Genomic DNA, 23,302 nt, shown 5'->3' with positions numbered 1-23,302 from the left:
GTTATGTAAATCCAAGATCCTCTGCCACTGAACGTGCAGACTTCCTTTATACTGTCTTTTAAGAACTATGGATGATATATATTTTTAAACCCTATAATGCAAAACATACCCCTCCCATAGGATCCTTATTACATCGTGCATTTTTAAGCCCTCTCTGAATACTAAAAGACAGCCGTAGTCATTAGTAAAGCTCAATGTAACACATTCAAAGCCAAGAGGTGTCACTTTATGCAACTATTAATGATCACGTTTGCTGCATTTCCAGGGAATTCTCTGGAAGCCTTCACATGTTGCAGGTAACCCTCTAGGACTTTTTTTGTTGTTGTTGTTGTTTTTACAGTTAAATTCACATAAACGATAGCTCTTCGCCATCCGCAACACTGATTCACAAACTCATGAATATAATCATGTACATTTGATGATCTACACAGTTCTTCCAGTGACAACCAAATCATGTAGGACTCACGGTCTCTCCAGAATTCTCTGATTGCTGCCTCTTCCTTGTGTAAAACATCAAGCCCTGCCCCGGCCCCCCCCCCCCCCCCCCCCCAAATTGTGTATTATTTGATTCATGCACATTCTCTTCTATACTTTTATAATAGAAATCATACTCCACTGGACTATCACCATTGTTTTAGATATTGTCATTTCTTCATTTCCTTATTATCTATTAAAGCCATAGGTTATCCACAAAACTCATTGTTAACATTTAAAGTTGAATAACATGTCAGCATATCTTCAAGACTTGGATGCTTGTTAGATTTCACAGAAAATCTGAAAGTTTTTTTTATGTATTTGTACAGCCACTATAGCACTTCAGTTTTGTATGGTAGATTCTTGCACGCAATGAAACTTCACAGTCCCTAGTAACCAAACTGCTTGCCGACATAAAACTCTTAACCTATGCAAACTTCATGTGAACTGACTGCTTATAATTTTTTCTGAAGGGTCCTATTTTCTGATATGCTTAAAAAATGTGCTTTTAATGTGCATTCACATAGGCAGTTTAATGCAGCATATACCAGTGGCGTAGCCAGAATTGATTTTTTGGGTGGGCACAAGGTTAACATGGGTGGGCTGTAGGCATGCAGGTCTACTAGTTGTTTTTTTTACTGATAAATAATACCAAATTATGCAGCATAGCATTCACATCTACGCCTAAGTATGAGGTTTACTTAATGATACAAACATAATTCACGGTGATTTGTGGTACTTTAGCCTTCTTATTATTACGATTTTATACACGGCTCCTATCTGTCCATAAATTTTGAGAGAGCGGTTGTGTTGCTTATATTTAAATTGCTAACATCTCAAAATATAGATATATATTTTTACCTTTGTTGTCTGATCTTTGTATTTTTCTAATCAGTTGGTCCTGGTCTCTTTTTCCCCTTTTTTCCCTTATAGCTCATTTCCTAATTCCTTTTCAGTGTCTTTCTTCTATTACTGTCTTCTTCCCTTCCACACACACACACACACACATACACGCTTTCTCTCACAGACTCCCTCTCACACACTCAAGCTGTCACTCTCATATGCTCTCCCCCCCCCCCCCCCCCACAAGCTCACATTCTCTGCAGACACACATACAAGTTCTCACTTTCTCACCCCTCCCCAGGCTTATATTCTTATGCACACACAGACGCACAGCCAGGCACCCATTCTCACCCACACACATAAACCCAGACTCCCATTCTCACCCACAAACCCATGCTCCCAGTCTCACCCACACATATTCAAGCTCCCATTCTCATCCATACATATACACATTTAAGGTCCTATTCTCACCCACACATACACACATTCAAGCACCCATTCTTATCCACATATTCAAGCTTCCATTCTCACCCACCCACACAAACCCAGGCTCTCATTCTCACCCATATATACACACATTCAAGCTCCCATTCACCCACATATTCAAGCTTCCATTCTCACCCACATACACACCCAGGCTCCAGTTTTCACCCACACACACTCCCATTCTCATCCACACATACACATTCAAGCACGTGCACAGCTTCCGCTTTCTCCCCCAGAGCAGGAAGATCAGCTGCCTCTCCTGCTGCCACCGAACTCCTGCTATCTTCGGGCGTCGGGCCGTACTGCCCACCGAACTTCCTGTCGGGGGGGGGGGGGGAGCGGAAGCGCAGCACACAACGTCCGCTTCCTCCCTCCCCCAAGCAGGGAGATCGGCGGGCAGTACGGCCCGACGCCCGAAGATAGCAGGAGGCCGGTGGCAGCAGGAGAGGCAGCTGATTTTCCTGCTCTGGGGGGAGAAAGCGGAAGCTGTGCGCGGCGCTTCCGCTCCCCCACCCCCAAACAGGAAGTTCGGCGGGCCGTTTGGCCCGAAGATAGCAGGAGAACGGGAGGCAGCAGGAGAGGCCAGCTGATCTTCCTGCATTGGGGGGAGGAAGCGGAAGCTGCGCGCGGCGCTTCCACTCCCCCCCCCCCCCCCGGAACAGGAAGACTGGTTGGCCATACGGCCGCAGCAGCGCTTCCCCATGTGTGCCGTGATGGCGAGCGAGGCGTGGGTTCTCTTGTTCGCTGTTGCGGGGATGGGATCCCGCGACAGCCTTGCAGTTCCGGTGCCAGTTGGGTGGGCCTGGGTCTAAGTTGGGTGGGCACCTGCCCACCCAGGCCCACCCGTGGCTACGCCACTGGCATATACTGAAGGGCATTAAGCATTTAGTAAATACCATGTTACATATATGTATTTATAAACATTACTGGCCCTTCCTCCTGTGCAAGATTTCAATTTTTTGCCCTGCTGACTAGCAACATTTTACTTGTGTATCTCTTTATTTTATTTCCAGCAAACTTTTACCCAGGTAAAAAGGACATAGGGTTTTCCAGGGGCATCTCCTAAATCTATTCAAATAGAACCATTGGTTCTATCTGGATAAATTTAGGACAAGTGCGCTCAGAGAAATCACTGTCTCACACTTACCCATGTGATTTTGCTGCTCACTGTACCACTCATTATGAATCTCGAATTTTCCTTTCTATTCATGAGCTTACTGCTTTGTTGTCCCTCTGTCATTTGCTCTGTTTTTTAAATTTTGATTTATTTTTTGATATAGTAAATATCTTTAATTTTTTTTTTTTTTTTTTTTTAGTGTTGACCAAACCTGGAAAGAGCTCACAAACATTCTCTCTGGGATATTCTGTGCTTCTCTTAACTTTATTGATTCCACCAATACTGTGACTCCAACAGCATCTTTTAAACCCCTGGGACTTTCTAATGGTAAAAATATATCTTTTTTTCCTAGTTACAAGATTTTTAATTCATCAGTTAAGTCTTGAGAGATCCACAATATAAAATCTGTTTCTTAGCATTCAGACAGGTTAATCCACCCCAGTAGGTTAGGCACCTCTACCAGCAGATAGAGATGGGGCAAAACTGATGTCATGGTGTGACATGGTGTCACATATATGTCACACCATGAGATATATAGATATAGATATATATAATGTCCTTGCACTGACGTCAGCCTGTTAGTATTCTTAGTCTCCAGTTTATGGTGGATGTGCATCTCCCAACTTGGAGATTGCTTAAAAAAAAACTTGTAGAAGGAGAAAAGAAGGAAACTAATTTGCCTCGCTCTCCTGTGGTGATACCTTATGGCCCCTCCCTCAGTCCTGTTTCCTGAGGTAATATCTGTGGATCCCTCAGTCCAGTAGCTGGTTTTTCGGCATGGACTTAGCTGTAGAGAGACAAACAGATGAGAGGCTAGCAGGCGCAGGAAGCGAAGCGTGGCGGTGAAGGCCTTTGCCCTCACCCCTTGATTCTGTACTCGACTGGGACAGACAGGCTGAGCTCAGGTAAAGTGTATGTATAAGAAAAAAAAAATTGGAGAAGGGGAGCTAATTTTAGGGATTGCATTCCCCTTCTGGTTTTCGAGCTTGGTGTGCTGATTCGATGTCCTTTGCTATCTCCAGGGGAGCTTGTTGGAGTCATGGCAGCTTGACTCCACATGAGCAGTCTTTTTGGCTAGGCCCCGCTCTCAGGCTTGGATGCCGCGTGGTAGGCCGCAGAGGTGTTTGCATGCTTTTCTGCGCACAAGGCTGCCGCAAAGCAATGCCTGACATCGGTTTGTGCTTGCATCCCCGGGTGGGCGCTTAAGGTGGTGCTCAGGTGGGCGCCCTTATTGGACAGAGCTTGTTTTTTGTGTGCCCTGTCCAGGCAGCCCCGCAGCTGGGTGCACAGTTATCAGACGCTTTTGGCAGCGTACTGATAGCGGGTGTTTATCCCTGGTGCCGGTAGCAAAGAAGCCTAAATGCCTTACCCATTGTGTTGCTTGCCATATTAGGGCATCACAGCCTGGCGTCCTCTCTAATTTGTGTCAGCGCTGCTTGGAGGCTCAGGGAGAGTTGTCTCCAACTGATTTTGCTAAGCCCAGTCCTTCCCGGCATGATGTGGGAATGGAACAGGAGGGATAACTCCCAGAGGTTTCCCCTGGTTTTGGGGCTCCTTTAACTGGTTTGTCAGCAGGGGAAGATAGTTCAGTGGGCACAGGACCGACGCCCCCTGGTTTTGGCATGGATCCTTCTGCCTTTTCTTGGGTGGAATTTTTTCAAGGATTGCAGTCCTTTCTTCAGGCATAGTCGGCGGCCCCGGCCTAACCTAACAGTTCAGGATCGCAGGCTGCGTGCTGTGGGTAAGCATAGGAGAGCGTCTGGATCTGCTGTGGGTCACACTGATGGGGAATTAGATGGTACGGATGATGAAGCCGATCCTTGCTCCCTCTAAGTTGGAGAAATTTGTTCCACTTTGGAGTCATATAGAACAATGTTGCGTTTCTTTCATAGAGATGAGTTGCCGGCTCTGATCTCCCAGGCATTGAAGATGCTGGGGGTGCCGGGTGCTGATTCCATGTCTGAGCCAAGAAAAATTCCATTTTAATTTCTTTGCATAAAACATCATGTTTCTTCACATTATGGATGCTATTTCAGAATTAAGAACATAAGAAATTGCCATGCTGGGTCAGACCAAGGGTCCATCAAGCCCAGCATCCTGGTTCCAACAGAGGCCAAAACCAGGCTACAAGAACCTGGCAATTACCCAAACACTAAGAAGATCCCACGCTACTGATGCAATTAATAGTAGTGGCTATTCCCTAAGTAAACTTGATTAATAGCAGTTAATGGACTTCTCCTCCAAGAACTTATCCAAACCTTTTTTGAACCCAGCTACACTAACTGTTGAGTGAAAAAGAATTTTCTCCGATTAGTCTTAAATGTGCTACTTGCTAACTTCATGGAATGCCCTCTAGTCCTTCTATTATTCGAAAGTGTAAATAACCGAGTCACATCTACTCGTTCAAGACCTCTCATGATCTTAAAGACCTCTATCATATCCCCCCTCAGCCGTCTCTTCTCCAAGCTGAACAGCCCTAACCTCTTTAGTCTTTCCTCATAAGGGAGCTGTTCCATCCCCTTTATCATTTTGGTTGCCCTTCTCTGTACCTTCTCCATCGCAACTATATCTTTTTTGAGATGTGGCAACCAGAATTGTACACAGTATTCAAGGTGTGGTCTCACCATGGAGCGATTATAGAGGCATTATGACATTTTCCGTTTTATTAACCATTCCCTTCCTAATAATTCCCAACATTCTGTTTGCTTTTTTGACTGCCGCAGCACACTGAACCGATTTCAAAGTGTTATACACTATGATGCCTAGATCTTTTTCCTGGGTGGTAGCACCTAATATGGAACCTAACATCGTGTAACTACAGCAAGGGTTATTTTTCCCTATATGCATCACCTTGCACTTGTCCACATTAAATTTCTTGTTGCTCCCTGGTGGCTTGCACTTGTTTGCTTCTCTTTAGTAAGTTGATGAATCTGGTTTGTATTCCAAGGCAGTGATGGAACCGGCAGCCGCATTTTTGGCAGATGCATGCTGCGACCTGGTCCACACTTCTGCCGGAGGGGTGGCTTCAGTGATAGCGGCCAGGAGTCAGCCGATACAAGAATCACTCTTGGGAGTGAGTTGGAAAAAATGGCCAATAAGTGGGGTAAGTCCCAGGTTCCTTGGTTACCAGAGGATAAGAAGCAGGCACCGCACTCCTTCAGCGCGAGAAATTGTGCTAGGGGTTTCAAACGCTTTCGACCCTATGGAGGAGTGGCTTCTCAAAGGGCTCAAACTTTGGGTAGGTCTCGGTCCTTTCATCAGACAGCCCAGACAGGGCGCAGGCTCAAGTGGTGGTGCCCACTGAAGCTCTCAATGCAGGTGTGCCGACCCACGCCTGGGAACAGGAGAGGGGGGGGGGGTTACTTCTTCTCTCTTTTCTTATGAGATGTGGGATGAGATCATGCCAGACCAGTGGGTTCTGGAGGTGATAAGAGATGGCTATGCTCTGGAGTTTCTCAGCATTCTTCAGGATGTTTTCAGGGTGTCTCCCTGTAGCTCCCTGCAGATGAGGCAGGCAGTGGAGTGTACATTGTCAAGACTCCTCAGCCTGCAGGCTGTAATCCCAGTGCTCATATCACAAGAAAATATGGTCTCATATTCCATTTATTTCATTGTATCCCAGAATGAGGGTTCCTTTCACCCCATCCTAGATCTCAAGGGAGCCATCAGTGCGGGTGTCTTGTTTCCACATGGAAACTTTACATTCGGTGGTAATGGCAGAACAGTTGGGGAAGTTTCTTTTTTCTCTGGATTTGTCAGAGGCGTACCTACATGTTCCCATCTGGCTGGAGCATCAACGATTTCTGCATTTCGCTGTTTTGGGGAGACATTATCGATTTCGAGCGCTACCCTTTGGTTTGACAACCTCACCCAGGACCTTCTCCAAGGTCATGGTGGTGGAAGCAGCAGTGTTGAGAGAGGATGACATTTTGGTCCACCCCTACTTAGACGATTGGCTAATTCTGGCAAGAGTATGAAAGAGAGCCTTCAGGTCTCGTGCAAGGTGATCTTCTTGCTACAGGAACTAGGCTGGGTGGTGAGCTTGGCTAAGAGCAATCTGCAGCAATCCCAATCACTGGAGTATCTCTGTTCATTTAGACATGAAGCAATGCAGGGTGTCCACGTTCAGAAACTGATGGCACAGGTGTGACTGTTGACAGAAACAGTACGCCCGACAGTGTGGTCTTATCTACAGGTGCTCGGGTTGATGGCAGCCGTCCAAGAGGTGCATATGCATCCTTCAGCGCATGCTGTTTGCTTGTTGGAGTCCACAGTCTCAGGACTACTCAGTATGGCTTTACTTACCAGTGGAGATCACCATCCAGTTGCAGTGGTGATTGCAAGTGGATCATATAAGGAAGGGTGTTTCTCTATGAACACTGACCTGGCTAGTACTCATGACGGATGTGAGCCTCCAGAGTCCAGGGGCTCACTGTCAGGAGTTGACAGTGTAGGGGTGCTGGAGTACAGAAGAGTCTCTCTGGAGCATCAGTCACCTGGAAGCCTGTGGTGATCGGTTGGTATGCTTGCTATTCCTCGACTGTTTGCAGGATCGAGCGGTTCGAATAATGTCGGACAATTCGACAACGGTGGCTTACATCAATCGCCAGGAAGGAATCATGAGAGCCAGCAAGTGTCGCAGGAAATAGCCCAGCTCATGGAATGGGCGGAAGTACATCTTCAGGAGATCTCAGCCTCACGGATTACAGGAAAAGACAATGTAAGAGCAGACAGTCTGGATCCGGAAAAGGGGAATTGTCAAATGAATCATTCCAGCTCATAGTGAACTACTGGGACCTCCCATTTCTAGACTTGCTGACGACATCACATAATGCGAAGGTTCCTTGCTTCTTCAGTCGCAGGAGAAATCTGAAGTCATTGGGCATCAATGCCCTCATGCAGGAGTGGCCAGAAGACAGGCTTCTGTATGCCTTTCCCCCTTGGCCCATGTTGGGCAGAATGATTTGAAGAGTCACATGGGAATGGTGCTTCTGGTGGCACCAGATTGGCCCAAGAGGCTGTGGTATGCAGATCTGCAAAGGCTCCTGGTGGACTTTCATCTCCAGTTACCAGTCCACAGGGGTCTGCTACGGCAGGGGCCTATTCTTCATGAAGATCTGACTTGATTTTTTTCTTAAGATATGGCCCTTGAGAGGGCTCGGTTGCTGAAATGTGGATATTCCGCTGCTGAGATTGCCACTTTTGCCTCGAGCACGAAGGTTCTCCACGTCCTTAGTCTATGTTCGGGTTTGGCAAGTGTTTGAGGCTTGGTGTGAGGAACAAGGGGTTCATCTTTGTTCGGTTAAGATCCCACTCATTTTGGATGTTTTGCAGGATGGGTTGATTAAGGGATTGGCCTTTAATTCCTTGAAAGTACAGGTGGCGGTTCTTGCCTACTTCCAAGGTCAGGTAAATGGTGAACCCTTGATGGCTCATTCGGATGTGGCCTGATTCTTAAAAGGGATGAATCATCTTCGTCCTTCTTTGTGGTTACCGGTGCCCTTGTGGAGTCTTAATCTGGTTTTGGATTTTTTGGCGGGTCCCACCTTTCGACCACTGCGTAGCCTCTCCTTGAGACTATTTACTTTGAAGTCTGTGTTTCTTGTAGCAATTTGTTCTGCGCATAGAGTTTCCGAACTGCAGGCCTTGTCTTTCCGGGAACGGGTTCTCTGGGTGACTCCGGGGGTGATACAACTGCGAACTATCCTGTCTCTTTTTTTTTTTTTTTTGCCAGAGGTGGTCTCGGATTTTCACTTGAATCAATAAATCCCCCTGCCGATTCTGACCAGGGAGAGAGATGCAGATGAATATCGCCTGTTATGGTTGGATGTCAAGAGGCATATTATGAAATATTTGGAGGATTCTAAACCTCTCAGGAAGATTCATACTCCACGGTAGGAGTAAACAGGGTGAGCCGGCATTGCAGCTGGATTAAGGAGGTAATCACAGCCACTTATGTGGATGCTGAGTAGCTGTTGCTTAGTCAGGTGAGAGCTCATTCTACTAGAGCTCAGGCAGTGTCATGGGCGGAGGTTAGATTGTTGTCTCCCATCGAGATTTGTCGAACTGCATGTGGTCCTCCTTATACGCCTTTTCCTGTATTACCGCCTGGATGTGCAGGCCCAGGAGGACGCAGCTTTCACACGCACGGTGTTGATTGGATCGTGGGCAGCCTCCCGCCCTGTTTGGAAGTAGCTTTTATACATCCCACTGGTGTGGATTAACCTGTCTGAATGCTAAAAGAAGAGAAATTACTACTTACCTGATTTCCTTTTCTTTAATGAGGACAGGTTAATTCACCTTCCTGCCCTTGGCTGCCGGATGGTAATGATATTGTTCTCCTGAGTGGCTACATTTCCGGGGATTACTGGTAAGTGTCAGATCCAGACCCTAGATTAGTGATGATTAGATTCTTTGTCTGAGCTCAGTGTTTTCCTGCTAGCAGACAACCATTCAAGCACTCAGTTAATAGTTATGTTCATGTATTGTTTAGTTGTCCACAGTTGGTTTTTGCAAAGAATACTAGTGGGCTGATGTCAGGGCAGGGGTATATATACTGTGACATCCACTTTGCTCTGTCTCCATCTGCTGGTAGAGGTGCATAACCCACTGGTGTGGATTAACCTGTTCTCATTAAAGAAAAGGAAATTGTCAGGTAAGTAATTTCTCCTTTGTATTTTTTAGATTCAATGGATGTTTTTCTTGGTGTGTAAATAAAAATTGTTATAAAAAAATAAAAATAGAAAAATGTAATATTTTTACTCAAATCACTTTTGAGCATTAACAGGTGTTATCTGACCCTAGAAGCCCACTGGAACTTCAAACTGTCAATCAGTTTTAAAATTTCAAGTATTAAACTTAAAAAAACAGTTTCTTCTGTGTGGTTTTTGCTGTGACGTGCTTTAGATGCTTTTAGCCAGATTGCTAATGAGGGAGGAAGAGGGAAAATGGTAATTGAAGGGAGAATAGCGCATGAGGTTGTCCACTAGCATACTGTTCAGAATTTGCAAGAACCTTCTAGACATTTAGGCATGTCTGCTGTGGAAAGGGTGGTGGATATGAGGAACAGCCTCCCAGTGGAAGTAGTGGAGAGAAAAACAGTATCTGAAATAAAGAAAGCAGGGGATCTCTAAGGAACTAATGGGAATTAAAAAGCTAAATTAATTGGATGGATGGGTAGACTAGATATTTATTAAGTTTTATATACCGTTGTTTTAGATGAATCTTCACAACGGTTTACAATAATAAAGGAAGTAGAGAAATATAATACATAAAATAAGTCACAATATATCACATAAATAGCTAAGATAATAGTATAAAACATTCATCAATCATTATAAAAGAATAGTAAAAAGTAAATAGATATAATAGCTATAAAAACATATAACCTAAAATTTACTTAGTCATATTTCTTTGGAAAACTCTGTAGAAAAGATTTAAATTGCAGGTGATGGGGAGCTGAGAAATAGGGCCTGATTTTTGAAGGTGTAATTCTTGCAAATGGTGCTTTTGTTTTCCTCCAAGTTTGCATATCTTCCCTCCACCCCTCAGGTATTTTTTTATGCTTTGTTTGATAAATAATTAACATTCAGGGCCAGTCTGTACTGCCATGCAGATGGCTTGCTGGGACAGGTCCTTAATTCCTAGGCTGGCCAGGGCTAGGGCCATTGCAGAAACAGTGCTCCCAGTCCGTGGGGTGGATAAACCCCTGTGTAGTTGGCATCGAAGGCTCATGGCAGTGTAGCACAGCAGAGGCCAGTTCTGATTGAGTTGAAAGCACAAAGGAGTAGGAAAATAACTGTTGGGCCAATAATAATAATAAAAAAACAAAAAAACCCTGTAAAGAGCAGTGTAATGGGTTCAGGACAGTACCCTTTTCAGATTCCAAGGGTCTCTGTTACACTTTAGGTTATGTTGAAACATTACACAGAAGTGGAGGAAGTAGATCTGTTACTGGTAATTTTATGACCTATCATTAAAATCATCTGTTGTATCTGAAGATTGGAAGGTGGGCAATGTGACGCCGATCTTTAAAAAAGGGCTTCAGGGATGATCTAGGAAACTATAGACTGCTAGTCCTGACTTCAGTGCTAGGAAAAATCATAGAAACTATTCTAAAGAACAAAATCACAACATATAGAAAGATATGGTTTATTGGGACACAGTGAACATGAGTTTACCCAAGAGAAGCCTTGCCTCACCAGTCTGCTACACGTTTCTGAAGAAGTTAATGAACACGTGGATAATGATGGGCCATTGGATATAATGTATTTGGGTTTTCAGAAAGCGTCTGACAAAGTTCCTCATGAGAGACGTCTGAAAAAATTGTCATGGGTTCGGAGGCAATGCCCTATTGTGGATTGCATACTCTTTTTAAAAGATAGGAAATGGAGAGCAGGGCTAAATTTTCTCAGTGGAGTGCCTCAGAGATCTGTACTGGGACCATTGCTTTTTAATATATTTATAAATGAAAGGGAGCAACAAGTAAAATTAATCAAATTGCAGATAACACATAATTATTACGTGTTAAATCTCAAGTAGATTATGAGAAATTGCAGGAGGATCTTGCTAGACTGGGCATCCAAATGGTAGATGAAATTTAATGTGGCAAGTGCAAAGTGATGCTAGTAGGAAAAAGTAATCCAAACTGTAATTACATGATGTTCTTGTTCATACCCAGATCAGTCCAGACAAGTGAGTTTTGCATCCCTACCAGCAGATGGAGGCAGAGAACAAAACTTTGAGCCACTGCTACTTATCCGAAAGTGCCACCTGCAGTCCCTCAGTATTTCTGATCTCAGCAGATGGTAGAGGTGCAAACCTGAGGTCTGACAAGAAAAGAAAAAAATATTAGAGAAAAGATTTGGATTTGGGAAGTTGGACTTAGGTTCCCTGAGGTGCTAGGTTCCTTTGTGGACCATCCCTCGGGTTGAGCCGGCTACCAGGGAGTTGGAAACCTCTGACTGCTGTAGCCCGCTGCTCCAGAGGCCTTGATAGCTAGGGGACTGGCTCCCTCTCTGCCTCCGAAGTCTTTTCCTGTGAGCTGCTGTCTTCTGGTCAGGGAAGTAATCTGTTTTTGTTTCTTTTAAATTAAGTTAAATTTAAAAAAAAAAAAAAAGGAAAGTGTCTGCGGCTCAGCGACTGGGGTGTTTTGCCAGTGGAAACTGCTGGGGTCAGCAGGAGGGAGGAGAACTGACTGCTCTTGGGCTGCATTTGTGACTGCATGGGGGATGGTGCCTAAACCATGCAGGGCATATGGGCTCTGACTGCAAGGCTCATTTCCCACTCCCTCTGTACTGGCTGTACGTCAGGTGAAGAAGGAACCACTGTGAGAGCAGCAAAGGAAAAGAGGGCCTCCAGGTCTTCAGGGGCTGTGGCTGTGATCCCGGGGGATCCACTGCTTCAGCCTTGCCCACAGGGGATCGCATCCAGGGGGTCCCAGCCTTCAGGGAGCCTGGAGATTCCCCTCTCCCCTGTGGTTCAGGGTACTGAAGAGGATCAAGATGGGGGACTCAGAAGAAAGTCTGCTTGCTCAGGGGGCCAAGGGTCCGGAGGAGTTTTCTCCGGAATTTGTCCTGCTGCTGCACAGAGCTTTCCTGGCAAGGAAGGGAGCAGGAGGTGGGAGATCCAGAGAGAGGCAGCCAGGTGCCCCTTCTAAGAAGCCCAAGGATGGTTTCTGTGGGAGGTTCTGGAGATCTGCTGAGATGCCAGAGTCTGGCTCACGCAGGAACTGAGGGCAACCCCAGGGATTTGAATGACTCGGATGATCTGCAGGAGGACTCTGCGTCCCCACATGGGACGGACCTGAACTTGGACCCAGATGCGGGTCCAAATACTGACCCTGTTCTGGATGAGGTTCCAGTGACAGAAGGGGATGACCCTTGGGTGGTTTGCCTGTTTCAGAAGGAGGAGCTGTGTCCTCTCAATCCTCAGGTGTTGGAGGAATTAGGAGTTAAGATGGCTCAGGAAGAGTCTGATAATGAAGGAGTGAATCTGTTCCTGGATGGGCTGCGTGGTCCTCCTAGTGCCTCCCCGTTGCCTAAGAAAATTCAGAAGCCGGGATTTGGTCTTCCTGGAAATGGGCTTGAAAATCAGTAGGACAATGGAAAAGCTTTATCCTTTGGAGGAGACCCTGGATCGCCTAAGGGTTCCTAAGGTGGATGTGGCAATTTCCGCAGTGACCGAGAGAATTAAGATTCCAGTGGTGGGTTCAGCTGCTCTGAAGGATGCGCAGGACCGCAAGTTGGAGATTCAGTTAAAGCACATGTTTGAGGTTTCCGCCTTAAGCCTCCGTGCCGCAGTTAGTAGCAGTATGATGCAGCATGCCTGCTTGTGCTGGGTTCAGAAAGCACAAGAGCAGGCTTCAACCGGGGCACTCAGCCCTCTGCAGTTGGTGAGGCTGGCATGACTTATGTGGCAGATGTACTGTATGATTTGGTGAGAGAGCCAATTCCCCATCAGAATCCTCCAATGTCTCATGATCCATATCCACTTGAACGTTACCAGGGACAGCCTCCCTGCGGCATTTGCTCACCATGATTGCCAAATGGGAGGCCCGAGCACATGGTCCCTACATAGTAGGTTCCTTCGCTGGGTGCTCCTGCAGAAAGGTCTGCAGGCCCTTGAAACATTCCACCCAGGAGAAGGCGGATGGATGCATATCGGAGCCCATAGGTTCCTTGCTCTCTCCAACCTTTCTCTCGCTTGGGGAAGCTTCTGCCCTTGGGAACAAGAGAGGAGGAGAACTGAACATTGCCTCGCCTCCCACTCACTCCTCTCCAGAGATGACATAGGCCAAGGGGATGTCCAAATATAAGCAAAAGCTGTAGTAGTCAAATTGCTTTGAGAATCTAAATAGCACTGACACACACAGTTGGAGAGAGAGTGAGGACTGAATTGCTATCAAATGGGCAAGGCGCTTGGACCTGTTCATCCCCGGCGCCTAGCTCTCCTGAACTTTGGTTCCAGGCGGCCTCCTGCATGCACATGAATGCCACCCGGGCGTACACGCACACCCCTCCAGAATACGCGCAAATATGCTCTGAAGACAAGGTTGCTGTGATACATGTGCAAATATGCGCTCGTATAGGCCCTTGTCATACATATACAAGTACCTGTGCAAATACGCTTTCCAGTCTAGGTCGCAGCCTTACGTGCATGCAACCGTCATGTGACGAATTCGCACACGCCTACACGTGGGAAACGAATCACTGCCGCAGCCTACCACATGGCTAAGCAAAGCCTGCCTGCACCTTCAGTGCATTTAGGCCCAGATCCGTTCAACATCCGGCACCAAAAATCATCAAATGCCTGAATTCTCAACAGCTCAGACCTCTTGAATGGCTGAGAGTCCATGGCGACTGGGACCAAGAGCCAGCATCCCCCGCTGCTTGTTCTGCTAAACAAGTTTTATGCATAAGCAAATTAAAACCAGCAGGAGACCTCCTATTAGAACAAGAGACGACAACTCAATGCTGGTGCCTCTCTGCATTTCCGTGGGACAGGGAACCGCCAGCAATAGTTGAGGGGATTCCCCCGACTCTCCTGCTGACGTTGCTAGGAAATCGAAATGGCTGCCATTTCCGTGCTGATGGGGGAAAGCCTCGGCACTATAACCCATCACCCACGAGGCTCGTACTACTGGTATGGCCATGCTCAATGCAGACACCCCTCCCCCCCCCAAACGCCATGCTGCTTTTGCCGTAAATGCACACTATCCGGATGGAGTTATTGAAGGGTCACCAGCCCTCTGGTCGTCCACCTCAAACTAGGGAAGGATGGCCCCACCAGGACCTCACAACCCCCTGGGAGGATCAGAAATGTTCTTGTATTTTAATCTTTTTTTTTTTTTTTTTCCATTCTCTGTAGACTGCAGGTTTTACATCATTTACCATCTGCTGGCGACAGAATACTGGGGGACTGCAGGTGGCACACTGGTTTATGTACAGTGTCAGTGTAACTTTCTCTGTCTCCATCTGCTGGCAGGGAGGCAAAACCAGGAGTCTGGACTGATCTGGGTACATATAATGAATTGGTACTGCCCTATTGCTGCAGTACCTCAGGTACCAAGGTGCAATACTTGGAGATTAAAATGCTCACTGTGGAATGATTGAGCAACTCTGTCTCGGGTCACCCAGGACAGTAACCGTTCTCCCTCCTCCCCAGTGACAGATCATCGCCTGCTGAGGTATGCCATCCTGCCCAGGGAAGTCGTCTGCACTGAAAACCTCACACCTTGGAAAAAACTGTTGCCATGTGGCTCTAGGGTAAGGGCACGCTATGCATGCTTTTTCATACAGTCGTGAAAAGTACACCAGGCACCTGTAAGAACCCGTCGCTCTAAAAATCTACATGCTCAGATGCTGCGATATGCCACACACACAATCTATTTGTCTTGTGCATATTCATATCTTTTTATTTTGAAAGAAGAATTGTTAACTCCAGTAACGAGGTTGAATTCAGCTAATGCTGTTACTAGCAACTATCTAATTCCATTAGCCATTGTTAAAGCTGTTGTTTGGTGCTCAACCAACCAGGCAAATGAGATCTTTATGACAAATTCGACCCAGCATATTGAGCCACCTCAGCAGCTTGTTCAGACCCCTGTAGAAGTGGAATCTTCTCCATCTCTGGCTATAGAAAGGACTTGCATTGGTCTAGTGTCAGATGAGGGAATCGCTTATCCTGCTTTACAGCCCAAGAGGTTCCTGCCGCTGCTGCACTGGGTACACGGGATGAGAAAATCCCCCTTTTTGCCTCACAGCCCAAGTAAAAGGGTCCTGGTATCGGCCTACTGCATTGAGTTCCTCTAGGCCTCATGGCCTGCGAGGTTACTGTTGCTGGTGAACCATGCAGGAAACTTAACTAGAAATGGCTCCTATTGCCCTCGAGGGTGAAGAATGCAATCTAGTGACAGGAGGGCATGATCTAGAAAGTGACTGGGGAAAAGACCACTCTGAAAGAGCAAGAACCAGAGACATTGTCCCAGAGATGGGAGGAAAAGTGACTTAGGGGTTTGATTCTGAAAAACAGAGTGAGCAAAAGTGACATGGGGAGGGGGAGAGAGCATGTGATGGTGGGATATGGAAAGAGTGACGGGAAAGGGATTGAAAGAGATGGGATGAGGCAAGATTAGAAAAGGACAGTAAAGTACAATAGTATAAATGTATTTCCTCTCATGATAGAAAGTAACTTGGTATTCTTTCAATAAATAAAATAGCTGACCGACCTTGGACGTTTCTGGCTCAGATTTGAACGTTTCTGTTTCTTTCCTTTCTTCCTTCTTGTTTTTCTCCATTCCAAAACTCTGCTTTACCTGTATAGACTAGTCCCTTCTGCAGTATTTAATTACCACGTTACTACTTTTATTTTTCTCTTCAAAGCAGAGATGGAGGTTTTTCTACATGTATGTGTCATATCAGCTTGTCCCTGAGCCCAGGTCATAGAGTAACCATTGGTGTGGTTTGCCTCCTTTATGGCGAGGGTAAAACTCTTACTTAGAGGATGTGTGATGCCTTGTGGTGCTGTACCAGAATCCTGGGAGGCAGCAGGCTGCTTGGGAAATATGTAGCAGAGCAGAAAACTGTCCACGGGTTCAGAAGGACCCAAAGAGGTCCTGCAGATAGCAGACAGCTTAGAGAACGGTAGATCCAGTCCCAAATGGTTAAAGAGACACTGTCGGGGCTGGTAAAAATGGAAATTTGGAAACCACTGATATTGGTTTACAGCTGTGGCACAGCATCAGAGATCTACATGTTGAATTAATAGCATTAGGCCAGTCTGTTAAGGTTGTTGCTCCGTCTGTGCTGCATCATAGTTGTAAGTACATCAACCAGCATTAGTTCTGCCCTGATTCAAAGTTTTTTTTCTATAAGAGACAGTAAGTCAGTTTTGAGATTTCAGCTGCCACCTGAAATCATTCTAGGCGTTTCTAAATCTTAAGTATTTGTAAAAGTGTGAAAAATCAGGTCTAGCTCATCTGTGTCATATGACCAGGAACAAGGTGATCACTCAACCTGCTGCAGTGTGGCGCACACTGAAACTGAAAGCTTTACATAAAAGCATGTATAAAAGCTTTTATGTCAAGGTGTCGTCAAATAACCACACGATAATCCAGTTTGTTACAGTGTTGCTGATCTCAGAAGGTTAATAGCCATGCACTTGTTTTGTGCAGCACTTTTGTATATAATAATAGTTCTTACTTTTTAGTGATACCTTCTGTTTCTCATGTTCCTGCAGGCTGGTCTTGCTGTTCTGCTGAAAGCAGAGCGCCTGTTCCATAGCAGCTACCACTCCCAAGCTGTGCACATTCGGCCCATTTGTAGGGTAAGTGCACAGAAAGCCGAATGAACTTGCTGTTACCTGGTCTAGTCATCAAAATGAGCATGTCCTTGGTTCTTATTACGTATGAACCCAAGACACGAAAGAGAAATTTATGCTGCATGGGTGCGGAATTGATAGGGGCATGGGCAATATTACTAAACTGCTCGTTACTTGAGTTTGTGACGGTTGAAACAGACTCCAAGAGTAGGAGGAGTGACATCTTCGTCCCTGATTAGGGCCTAGGAGGAGGTGGTGGCGGCCACCCAGCACCTAAAAATAACTGCGATTTGCTGCTGCTCATCTCTACCTGCCAGAGGCTGATTTGCTACTGGGATGCCTCTCCACCTTTCCCCCTCTCCCGGACCTCCATGCCAATATTCAAAGCATTTTCTGTGGGTAAAAATGTATTTTACATACAGAAGTGGGAGGGCTTTGAATATTGCCCAACCTGACTATGGGTAAAAGTATCACATTGTTAAAAACTCTAGAGGTGTTCCTGAGGGTGGAGAGAACTGCTACCCACTTAGGTTTGATTATTCAAACTTACCTGCATGTTTTCCATCGATAAGCAGGCTGAATTAGCCATTACATGTGGAGTGATATCATCTGGTGGTACTGAATGGACTTGTCTCTCCTAGTTTGTAGAGCTTTCAGTTCTATTCAGCATGTACGAGAGTTCCCACAAGGGCGTTGCTTCGAAAGCCTCCTGTCTTTTTTTTTTTTTTTTTTGTCCAAGCACAGCATGTATATGTACTTTCTATATATTTTCTTTTAATTTTTTTGTAAAGTTCATGTTTTAAGTTACTTTAATTTTTTAGTTGCTTGCTATTCAGCAGCACCCACTATGACATTTAAAAAAAAATAAATTTTGCCTTCAAACATCTGGCATTGCCATGAGTAATTTTCAAGACTGTTCTTTATTTTTCTAGTCAGCCTTTAATCCTTCCATGAAGAGGAGAAAGCACCTGCCATGAAACATCTGTAGTGTGCAGGATGTAAGGCACCAGAGCCTGAGAGTTCCATATTATACACCACAATCTTGCTTCCCGTAGAGGGAGCAAGGTTGGGCTACTCTAACTTGCAGTTTGCTACTGGCCCCGGAATTTTCTGGAGCCATCAGCATATGACCTGAAGTGCTGTGAGAGTATGGCCCGCTGTTTTTGGTGATCTCTGCTGGCGTGTTGATGCAGGAAGCTCGGTGAGCCACAGACACACCCCATATTTAATGACTAATTCAGCCTTCTTATCGATGGGAAAATATGCAGGTAGGTTTGAATAGTCAAACCTAAGTGGGTAGTTCCTCTTTCCACTTTTAGAGTCCAAAGCTAAAAGAATGTGACTTGTTTAACAACACATGGTGCTTGGTATGCCGTTGATGCAAGTCGCTCCGACTAACATGGAGACAGCACCAGAGAGGTTAAGAGCTCCCATTGCCATCGATACAAGCTGCTCCAATGCTCAGTGCGGTGGATCCATCTGGCATTCCTGAGCATGTGTAAGTGATGCACCACAGATGCTCTAGGGCACAGTTGATGCAAGACAGCTCTGGCATTTCCAGGGAGACAGTTCTGGGGTGAATGGATGCTGGACCCTTGGTCTGACCCAGTATGGCATGTTCTTATGTTCTTATACCTTACTATACTCAATACTTCTCCTCCTGCTTTCTTCCTCATCTCCAAAATCTGAGGATTAAGATCAGTCCTGAGATTAAGCAACCTTAGCATGCTTATGTTCCAGGAGAAACTTCAAATGATCTCTCTCTCCACACATGTGTTCCCTTCATCCAGCTAGTGGAGCAGATGTGCACTTCAAGATCTGAAGGAGTCTTCTGCTCATTTTCCCATCCACCCTACCTACAGGCATTCCCTATATCTCGTCATGGATTCCTCCGTCTGTCAGAATAAAGTATTCCCCCGTAGACTGTCCGTTTCACCAAGAGAATTTGTCATATCCTTAGCGGTAGTACCAGTGTATCTATGACTGCAAGGCCTTAGTCTTCCCAAACCTGAATGTCTGTTTTCTGTTGACAAATACACAGAAAGATGTATTCCCTGTACGTACCAGGATCAGTCCTGGACTGATCCTTGGTACTACAGGAACGAAAATTATCAGGCAAGAAACTAATTTTCCTTTACCTTTCCTTAATACATCAGTTAATACATTAGCAATTGGTTCAGGAACAGACAATTGAGGGAGTTATTGTAGATCTAATTCTTAGTGGAATGCAGGATTTAGTGCAAGAGGTAACTGTGGTGGGGCCACAGTAGTGATCGTTATGAGGCTGATATTCAGAAATCATTTAGATGGATCTTGCGTTCATGGACCCTTGTACTGAGGTGAGATTGTTACTACCCGCACGGAAGGCCCTTGCTGGTCCTTGCTTTTGGCTGGCGGTGCTAGTCGCCGGGAAGGCCTTCCGGGATCCTTACGACCAGGTTTTGCAGAAACAGGCAGGAGGCGGTCCACGGTTGGAGCAGGCTGACAGCGATGAAGTCCAGAAAGGGGTCCAAGATCAGGCTAGGCGACAACAACAAGTCCAGAGCACAATCTGAGGTCAGGGCAGGTAGTATATATAAAGGATCTCTCCATGTACCTCCTAACAAAACTTCACGCCACACCGCAACCAAAGAAAGAGCATTCTCTATAGCGGGACCCACTATTTGGAACAATTTACCTCCAGACCTCAGACAGGAACCCTGCCTACAAACATTTCGAAAAAGACTTAAAACCTGGCTATTTAGCCAAGCTTTCCCTTAATCTATTCAATTTCAGAGCTCCTCATCTCAAGCCTACTGGACAACTTACTTAGCGATACCCTTTTATCATAATGGTTATCCCTCTGTCCTTCTCTTTCTTCTTTTCCCAAGTTCGATCTCCTTGTTATATGTAACTTTTTTACCTCCTCTGATTATTTTACTGTTAAATGGTTGATAAGAATGTTTACCCCTTTGTTACATGTAAACCGATTTGATATGACACCTGTCATGAAGGTCGGTATATAAAAAGAATTAAATAAATAAATAAATAGTGAGCAGCAAGTCCAGTAACAATCTGAGGTCAGGCACAGAACACGCCCAGAAGCAAGACGAGCAGGCCAGACAGCAGGAATAGGAGGAACTGTTGCTGAGGCATCGAGGCGAGGAAGACATGGGCCTAATATAGGGGCTGCTTCCTGATGTCACTAGGTGGTGTTGGGGCTGTTTTCCCGCCACAGGCTCTTTAAGGAGAGGCGTACCTAAGCCTGCCTGCCTGCACAGCAGCTTGGTGCAGGGAGGCTTTGCGGCGGTGGCCGCGTCTTCGGAGAAGGTGAGGGCGGCCAGCCGCGGAACAGGAATGTGGCTGGTCGGCCGCAACAATGGATAACTGAAAAGCTATCCGCTAAATGGAAAAGCAGTGATATTTGAAGCTGTATGTGGCTAAATTCTAGCTGCATAATTTGGGGGAAGTCCAGGGGCGGGCAGGAGGCACTTCGGGGCAGGCTAGAGTTAGCTGCATAGCTGGGTATGTTCAGCGGTGCAGCCACACTGCCAAATATCCCAGTTAGCAGGATAGGTATATCTGGCTAACTTTACCGGCTGCTCTGCGGCTGAATATGGGCCCCAACATAATCAAATTTGACTTAATGACTGAAAGGGGCCAATAAATCTACAGCTCTAGCACTAAATTTTCAAAATGGGAGACTGATAAAATGAGGTAAATAGGAAAAAAACTGAAAGGTGCAGCCACAAGGGTTAAGAGTGTACAACAGGCATGGACATTGTTTAAAAACACAATTGTAGAAACACAGTCTAGATGTTTTTGGGTACTTGCCAGGTTCTTATGGCCTGGATTGGCCACTGTTGGAAACAGGATGCTGGGCTTGATGGACCCTTGGTCTGACCCAGTATGGCATTTTCTTATGTTCTTATGTTCTTATTATTATTATTTAACAATTTTTTATACCGACATTCCTGGGAACATCATATCGGTTTACAATGAACTAAGAGAAATACATCATAACGGTTTAACAAGAACTGTTGGAAATACGTTGAAGAGGGTGGATGGCAAGAAAAGGGTGGGGAACTTAGGCAGCGGATGCAAGAGAGTAAGGAGATGCATTACATTATATAAAGCAGAATACATTATATAAAGAAGAATATAAATGTTAAAGGAAGGAAAGGTAGAAGGAAGGCCGAACGACTGCCAGCATGGTTAAAAGACAAGGTGAAAGACTATTTTAACCCAAAGAACTTCCTTCAAAAATTGGAAGAAGGATCCATCTGAAGAAAATAGAAGCAGCATAAGCATTGGCACATTAAATGTAAAACATTGATAAGGCAGGCTAGGAGAGAATTTGAAAAGAAGCTGGTCATAGAGGCAAAAACTCATAATAACAATGTTTTTATATATATCTGAAGCAGAAAGTCTATGAGGGAGTCGATTGGACCATTTAGATGTTCGAGGGGTTAAAGGGGCACTTAGAGAAGATAAGGCCATTGCCAAAAGTCTAAAATTATTTGCTTTGGTGTTTACTAATGAGGTTGTTGGGGAGATACATGTTCCAGAAATGGTTTTCAAGGGTGATGATTCAGAAGGATTAAACCAAATCACGGTGAACCTGAAGATGTAGTATGCCAGATTGACAAACTAAAGAGTAGCAAATCAAGATGGTATACACCCCAGGGTTCTGAAAGAACTCAAAAATTAAATTTCAGATCTATTACTAGTAATTTGTAACTTATCATAAAAATTGTCCGTTATATCTGAAGACTGGAGGGTAGCCAATGTAATCCCAATATTTAAAAAGGGCTCAAAGGATGATCCAGGAAACTATAGACTGGAGAGCCTGACTTCAGTCCTGGGAAAATTAGTGGCAAATATTCTAAAGAACAAAATCACAGAACATAGACGTGGTTTAAAGGGACACGGCCAGCATGGATTTACCCAAGTGAAGTCTTGCCTTACAAATCTGCTACATTTTTTTGAAAGAGTTAATAATCGTGTTGATAAAGATGAGCCAGTAGATTCAGTGTATTTTGGATTTTCAGAAGGTGTTTTGACAAAGTGCCCCATGAGAAACTTCTAAGAAAATTAAAAAGTCATGGGATAAGAGGCAACATCCCTTTGTGGATTGCAAATTGGCTAACAGATAGGAAACAGGGTTAAATGGTCAGGAGAAGGGTAAACAGAGTGCCATGGGGATCTGTACTTGGGCCGCTGCTTTTTAGTATATTTATAAATGATCTGGAAAGGGGAACAACCAGTGAGGTGATGAAATTTGCAGATGATACCAAATTATTTAAAGCTGTTAAACTACAAGCAGAATGTGATAAATTGTAGGAGGACTTTGCAAGACCGGAAGAATGGGCAACCAAATGGTAGATGAAATTTAATGTGGACAAGTGCAAAGTGATGCACATAGGGAAAAGTAACCCATATTGTAGTTACACGATGTTAAGTTTCATATTAGGAGTTACCATTCCAGAAAAAAGATCTGGGCATCTTAGTGGACGATACATTGAAATAGTTGGCTCAGTATGCTGCAATGGTCAAAAAAGCCAATAGAATGTTAGGAATTATTAGGAAAGGAATGGTGAATACAATGGAGACTGTCATAGTACCACTGTATCACTTCATGGTGAGACCACACCTTGAGTACTATGTGCATTTCTGGTCGACGCATCTGAAAAAAGATATAGTTGCACTGGGCAAGGTTCAGAGAAGGGCAACCAAACTGATAAAGAGGAAGAAGCAGCTAGCCTATGAGGAAAGCTGTTCAGCTTGGCAAAAAGATGGCTGAGGGAAGATATGCCAGAGGTCTATAAAATCATAAAAGGACTAGAATGGGTAAATATGACTTGGTTATTTAATCTTTCAGATAATACAAGAACTAGGGGGCGCTCCATGAAGTTAAAAAGTAGCACATTTAAAACAAATCAGAGAAAATTTCTTTTTCACTCAACACACAATTAAGTTCTGGAATTCACTGCCAGGGATGTGGTTAAGTCAATTAGCATAGCTGGATTTAAAAAATGTTTGGACAAGTTCTTGGAGGAGAAGTCCATAACCTGCTATTAATCA

At 45.0% G+C, this 23,302-nt stretch overlaps 1 protein-coding gene across 1 annotated transcript in view; it reads left to right on the top strand.

The window, feature by feature from the left end:
* The window catches only part of PIGT (phosphatidylinositol glycan anchor biosynthesis class T), a 77,990-nt gene that overhangs the window by 5,222 nt on the left and 49,466 nt on the right, over nucleotides 1–23,302 (top strand). Inside the window, exons 3-5 of the mRNA XM_029611961.1 lie at nucleotides 3,120–3,247; nucleotides 15,086–15,186; nucleotides 17,159–17,245. Of these exons, the coding sequence (XP_029467821.1) occupies nucleotides 3,120–3,247; nucleotides 15,086–15,186; nucleotides 17,159–17,245 (316 nt within the window). The remainder of the gene's footprint in view (nucleotides 1–3,119; nucleotides 3,248–15,085; nucleotides 15,187–17,158; nucleotides 17,246–23,302) is intronic.

This window comes from Rhinatrema bivittatum, chromosome 8, assembly GCF_901001135.1.
Source record: "Rhinatrema bivittatum chromosome 8, aRhiBiv1.1, whole genome shotgun sequence".
NCBI lineage: Eukaryota > Metazoa > Chordata > Amphibia > Gymnophiona > Rhinatrematidae > Rhinatrema > Rhinatrema bivittatum.
This window is presented reverse-complemented; position numbering and strand designations above follow the sequence as displayed.